General features: G+C 35.5%; 1 protein-coding gene across 1 annotated transcript in view; it reads right to left on the bottom strand.

Moving 5' to 3' along the window:
• b3galnt2 (beta-1,3-N-acetylgalactosaminyltransferase 2) overlaps positions 1 to 5,334 on the bottom strand; it is a 37,726-nt gene extending 32,392 nt beyond the window's left edge. Inside the window, exons 1-3 of the mRNA XM_016241240.1 lie at positions 5,132 to 5,334; positions 2,510 to 2,636; positions 904 to 1,004 (exon numbers count right to left, since the gene is read on the bottom strand). Of these exons, the coding sequence (XP_016096726.1) occupies positions 904 to 1,004; positions 2,510 to 2,636; positions 5,132 to 5,237 (334 nt within the window). The 5' untranslated portion in view covers positions 5,238 to 5,334. The remainder of the gene's footprint in view (positions 1 to 903; positions 1,005 to 2,509; positions 2,637 to 5,131) is intronic.
• Between the last annotated feature and the right edge of the window lie 1,915 nt (positions 5,335 to 7,249).

Here is a 7,249-nt window from a genome sequence, read left to right as displayed (position 1 = left end):
ATTATTTAAAAAAATGTGTCTATCAATGGTGGCAATCAGTAGGCTAATTTCTAATGAAGAGACCAATTTATATGACAGATTTCAATGTAGGCTTTTATTCATATGTAAACATTGTGAGATAGCTACTTATAATGATAATGAAAGTTTTGCTCACTCAGTGTATTTTTGATTTTACAGCTGGGGTCATTTTGGTGCAGTAGCACGAGATTGATTTAAAACTTTGAATTGAATAAAAAATGACAAGGAGGCTAAGCAGCTAATAATAAAATAAGAACAAATAAAGAAATTACTAATGATAGCACATTTAATCGGTTGACAGCCCTAATATATATATTTTAGCCAATGTTTTGTGACACTTTTTTGTACATTTCTAAGCAATAAATTCTATGTTGAATCAAAATATATCTTTCTAAAGCTACTGTTTTGTAATGTTTATTGAATGCTTTTCACACAATAATGACTATCTTTTGGAGGGGTAATGTCTCAGGCCAAATGGACGTGCAATTAATTTGCAATTAATTCAATAAATGAATCAGCCCATCACCTAATTAATTAGATTAAACATTTTAATCACTTGATAGCCCTGTTACTTTTTAAATTCTTCAAAAACTTTCTTCGGTGTTCCACTGAAAAAGTTGGAATTTTTTAAATATTCAATTTCAAATGAACTGATGAAGATGATGACGAAGATGTGGCTAAACCACGAAAATGCAGAATATTTCAGCCCACTGAAACCTGCTGGAAACAAAAACATGCTGACTACTTAGAAGAGAATCCGAGTGCACACTGTGATTTCAGGCCACATACGGCGAGATTCATGTCCGAGCGGGGGGTCTGATGAGAATCGAAACGTGCAAACTGCAGCAAAGCTTAACCAGAGCGGTGTTTGTGAGATGAATTCACCTGTCTCTGTGAGGTTCAGCAGCGAGCAGGAATACGGGTCTTCACGATCTTCCTCCGGCACAGAACAGCCATGCTCACCAATGATGAATTTCACCATCACCCTTTCAAATACACCAGCAGACAACATCAATGCTTCGTTCTCAGTTCTGACGGCTTAGTAAGTGTGATTTAATTGTTCACGGCTGCCGAGCAACATCACAATCTGCTGCATCAATACAGATGTGCATCACAGATGTGTGTATATGGGCTATTTTACAGCAGTTTGCTGAATTTAGAGTGTGTTTTACAATATTAATGACTGTATTAACGAGTCTTGTGTTTAGGTCTCAAGTCAGTCATAATGGAAAGCTGTTTTTTCACTGATCATTTATTTGTTATTCATTATCTGATCTTTTGATTTGTGTCCATTGATTTCGATTAAATCAAATTATAAACTTGATTTTTGCAGTCATTTATTAACCAGATTATGCTGTATGCATAAGCACATGGCTATTAAAATAAGACATTTAATCATACTAATAATTATTATTATTTAAAATAGATGTTATTTTTTAGTATTTTTGTGCTGCAAAAAATTGTTTTAGCTTTTTTTCATCATTATTTTACAACCACTTTATAACCCACATGGTTATTAAATTAATAGACCATACAATAACATAATGCATTTCTTGTTTTATTTATTTGTTTAATTTTTGGTTTATCACATACCCCTAATTGTCATATAAAGAAAATAAACAACTATATACAATCTATATAAAAAAAAACAAAAAAAAACACATATAATAAATATAAATATTAAACATATACATATAAATACATACACATGCACGCATAATTTAATTTATATATATAAGTAGTGCTGTCAAACTATATTATAACGATATATTAAAAAAAATATTTGCATGTATATATTTATATTCACATAATTTATATTATATATAAATATATTCAATATTAAAACATAACACATTTTTCTGAAATACATACATGCATGTGTGTGTATTTATATATACATAATAAATATACACAGTACACACACATGTATTATGCAAACAAAAACTTTTATTTTGGATGCGATTAATCGCAATTAATCGTTTGACAGCACTAGTATATAGTTAGTATTTTTTGGCTGCAATAAACTGTCATATTTGATCTTTTCCATCATTTTCCACCCACTCTCTGACCCTTAGAAATAAATGTTATGTTCTTTTTGCTCTAAAAGCTGTGGCCTTCAAACATCCAATGTATAATATCGCAGCTTTTGATGAGAACATGCAGCGTGCTTTCAAACATATTCATTTACTCATAATAAAACTGTGCAGAATTGATTTGCTGCGGCGCTGGGCTGTGATTCGAACATTAAATCATGTTTGACCTATTTTAATGAGCATTTGCCTGAACGATCTTTAAACGTGGAATATTTATAAGGATTTTCATAAGGCTCGATAAAGTTGCAGGCCAAAACAAACAGCAAAAAACCCCTCAGATCAAGCAGTCCATTTTTAAAGTCAATAACATGAGCCTAATCTTCTGAAATGAATCGATGTCTGTCAGAAGTGAGAGTTTTAATGAAGCAGAAATGGAAAGATTCACATTCAGTACCGACCGTTTCTGGAAGTGAGGGTGGTGTTTAAGGTACCCCAGCCATGTGTCTCTTATGGCCTGCCGGAGCTCATGATGATGCCGCGCTGACAAAACACCCACCAACACCTCATGCACTGCCTTCTGGTTGTCTGTCAATACAATATTGAACAGAAACACAATAATCAGCACCAAAACAGAGCCTAATGGTATTCTCCAATGCTGCAAATGATTCAAACATGCAAAAAGCCTTTTTAAAAGAAGTTCATACAAACATGAACATATGCTGAAAATGTTTTTATTCACCCTCAGGCCATCCAAGTTTCTTCATGGGAACAGATTTGGAGAAATGTAGCACTGCATCAGTGTCTCAGCAATGGATGCTCTGCAGTGAATGGGTGCCGTCAGAATGAGAGTCCAAACAGCTGATAAAAACATCACAATAATCCACAGCACTCCAGTCCATCAGTGAACATCTGGAGAAGACAAAAGCTGAAACAAATCCAGCATTAAGATGTTTTTTTTTAGCTAAAATAGGAGTCCATAATCCATAATAACACTTCCTCCAGTGAAAAAGTGCATCTGCTGTTGTCTCTCACATCAAAATCCAGCCATATGTGTTTAGAGCTGTTTAAAGCTGCTTGATCTGTGCAGATTTCTCTCCTGATTCACACCAGAACACTTTTTCACTGGAGGAAGCATTATTATGGATTATGGACTCAGATTTTAGTTAAAAACGTCTTAATGCTGGATTAGTTTCAGCTTTTGTCTTCTCCAGATGTTAACTGATGGACTGGAGTGCTGTGGATTACTTGTGGATTATTGTGATGTTTTTATCAGCTGTTTGGACTCTCATTCTGACGGCACCCATTCACTGCAGAGCATCCATTGCTGAGACACTGATGCAGTGCTACATTTCTCCAAATCTGATGAAGAGACAAACTCATCTACATCTAGGATGTGTATTTTCAGCAAATGTTTATTTCTGGGTGAACTATTCCTTTATAAAGGCTTTTCCGGCAGGTTGAAGGCTCACACACAGAACAGATGATGCAGCGAGATGAAAGTCTCTGGCAGCGGCCCTTTGTATCCCCTAATGGATTGTCACTTGTGTCCTATTCCACCATGTGTGACAAACATCAGAGCAAGTGTGTAATGCGCATCTGTGCCTTTGTTGCCAGGTAAACTCTCCCAGAGTTCAGTGAGATCTCAGATACTTTCTACAGTCTCTCTTCTATTGTACACAACTTCAGGTTCAATCCGATACTTTCTTCAATCCGATCTCTGTGGTTTACAAGCTGCCGGCATCCGCGTGCACAGCACACTAATGCAGCCGTCATCTAATGCATTAATGTCACAACTCAACCCCCCAGCAGAGCACATTGGTGATATTATAAGTAAATCGCTGCAAACTGTTCAACATGCTTATAGATCATTAAAGTGCAATGATCAATGCATTCAGTATTAATGCTCATATGCATGCAGTTAACATTCAAGTTCTATATGCACTGAGCATTAAGGGTCTATACATTATATTATACATTAAGCAGCAATAATTTTATATATTCTATAATTCTCTCTCTCTCTTTATATATATATATATATATATATATATATATATATATACTGTATATATATGAAGAGTTTGGTTCCGAAACGCTATAAATCCATTTTGATTAATTTGAGTAAAAATGTGATTTCTTTTCCAAGAAAGTGGCAAGATGAAAATCAGTAATTTCAGTTTCAAACGTTCACATAGCATCTTTAGGTTATAATAGCATTAAAAATTTAAATCCAGATTTTGATTGTCAAAGATTTATTATAAAAACTGATTCTTTTTTCATATTGAAACGGTTGAAAATACACAACAAAGTAAGTCGATCCACATGTGACAGCCTCTGAACTTGCTCAATACTAATCTTATTAATAGCTTACGTTTTCTTCCCTCTTATGTTAAGCATTAATCGTTCTATAAGAACTGAGTGTTAATATTCTTTATGCATTGATCATTAAAGTCCCATATGCATTTACATTGAAAATGAATGGTCTATAAATGATATTAGATAGATAGATAGATTAGATAGATACATATATATATATAGACTATTAATACTGAATGCATAAGGAACTTTAACATACATAAAAAATTATATGTGCTCTATATAAAATGAGCAACTATGTTCTGTATGCATTCATTTTTCTATTGGAATTTAGCATTAATGTCCTATGAGCAAATAATATGAATTATTAATCATTAATAAAAAAAAACATTATAATGCTTTTTATGCATGGATCACTATGCATTGATTTTTTTAATGCATTCTACATGCACTCAGCGTTGAAATTGTCTATGATTTTCATTAATGGTCTATGCATTATATATATATATGTTCTAAGTGGGTTATTTTTTCTATATGAAGTGAGAAAATTCAAAGAGTACTTTATGCATTAGCATATTTATATATTCAGTAGCAATGCTCTGTATAAACTGATCACCAAGTTTCTACATGCATTAATCATATATTTATATGCATCAGAGTAGTAAGAATTGATATGCATTGTCTATGAATCCACTGCATGCATTCAGCCTCCGTCTAAACAGCAGACTAATAGAGAGGAAGAGAAAGCAGCAGAAGTTGAGCGGTACCTGCAGAGCCGAAGCCCAGCAGGAGCGCAGTTCTGTCGGTCCAGCCGAGCCAGTGAAGCAGCGCCGCGAAGACACACGCTAACAGCGCCGCTGCTGCGCTTCTCATGGACGAACCGCTGGGTCCGGACACCGACGCTTAACGGGCTGCGCACACAACGAGCGGACCGCCGACTCGACGCGACGCGCATCGCTGATGTGATGAGTGTCCGACGCGCCGCGTCATGTCTAACTGCACGCTGATGACGACAGCACTCGGGCAGCCAATAGGAGTGGAGCGGTCGACGCGCGGTGCCTTCTGGGAAATGTAGTTCAATCAGTTTCCTGTTGCCATGAAGGTTGTGTCAAATTAGCGATTGACTTTCCTTCTTAACAATAAAAAGTGGTCTTGATTGCTTCTATGGTCCTCATTTGTAAATGACTTAATTTAAATGTAAATGTAAATAGAACAGTATCTATTTCAAATAGTTTTTTTTTCTGAAATCACTTAATGTTATCGGATAATGTATATATAATTAATGTGCTAATTTTCTTGGGTCAAATATATAGTGTACATAAACAGTGTTGTCGTGAATCTGTCTTGTAATTATTTCATAATCACACAAATATAGTGTGCGATACTCTGTTGCACCGCTAGGTGTCTCCCTTGAACACAATATTATAAACTTGTATGTTATTGTCAGAGCAAACATATTAAATCAAGCATATCATTCTTAGAATGCAAGCAAGCACACTAAATTTTGAATGCAGACAGTTTTAAAATGTTTATTAATTTGTACAACTGCACAGATCTAAACATTCAGACTTCTAAAAGAGAAAAGTGCAGAAAAGCACCAACAAATCCATACATTTAGGCATCGATTCAATTACAAGGTATCTCAAAGTTCTAATACTTAAATAGGGTAATCGGTTCATGCAAGTTATGTTTTTATAATAACAATCATAATATTATTTAAAAGTTATTTTACATGTTGGGGTTTAATTGTTAGAAATCAGCTGGACTCGCTTGGAAACCCAACAAACCCTCACTCTCACTGAACACATGGAGCATTAGTGCTATTATAAAAGTAAATATTAAACGTTTAGAACACAATATCATTTTAAATACCCACCGTACAGACACACTCTTTGCTTTCCATGAATTTAAAGGCGATCTCATGCAACGATAGCATTTCGAATATACATCTGTGCACTTTTCGAGGAGGATCTTCAGATATAAGATACGTTTGAGAGTCAGAAAGACCCTCCGTCCACCGTGGCACACGTTAAAGGGGCTTTAATACAGGTTACACAAGCAACACCTCCATCAGGTGCTGCGCATTAGATATAACAACACTTGGTTTCGTATAAACTAGCAAAGGCTAGACTAAAATTACAGAGATATACAGAAAAACATTTGACATTGTGCTTTTTTTGTTTCTTTGTTTTGAATAGGAAAAAGCCTGTGAAATAACAGTGTAGAGGACACGCCGTAGTCACAGTACTTGGCACTCAGAAACCACCTCTCTATACATACACACACACACTCACACACACACGCACACACGCACACACACACACACACGCATGCAGGCTCTCCGTTTGGCATTTCAGTCAAAGGCCTTGCTGTTTAAATCAGGACAAGCAAAACAACTCTAAAACTATTGTGAAACATGCCCGTGTTAGTAAGGCCATTCAGCAAGTGTGAAGAAATCATTAGCAGGGAGGTGATTTGAGGAAAGAATCTGCCTGTTTGCATGTGGGAAGATCTTTTCATTGAATAAAAAGGTAATTTAAATCTAACTCGGACTAAATTTAAAGGTGATGCGTGTCATTTCTTTTATATTCAAGGAATAGTTCAGGCAAAAATGAACATTTGCTGAAAAATTACACATCCTCAGGCCATCTAAGATCAGGATGAGTTTGTTTCTTCTTCAGATTTGGAGAAATGTAGCATTGAATCACTTGCTCACTGCAAGTGAATGGGTGCCGTCAGAATGAGAGTCCAAACAGCTGATAAAAACATCACAATAATCCACAAGTAATCCACACCACTCCCGTCCATCAGTGAACATCTGGAGAAGACAAAAGCTGAAACAGGAGAGAAATCTGCACAGATCAAGCCAAAACAGCTCGAAACAA

Source organism: Sinocyclocheilus grahami, unplaced genomic scaffold, assembly GCF_001515645.1.
Source record: "Sinocyclocheilus grahami isolate Dianchi unplaced genomic scaffold, SAMN03320097.WGS_v1.1 scaffold616.1, whole genome shotgun sequence".
Lineage (NCBI taxonomy): Eukaryota > Metazoa > Chordata > Actinopteri > Cypriniformes > Cyprinidae > Sinocyclocheilus > Sinocyclocheilus grahami.
The sequence above is the reverse complement of the archived record's forward strand: the minus strand, read 5'-3'. Positions and strand labels throughout refer to the sequence as shown.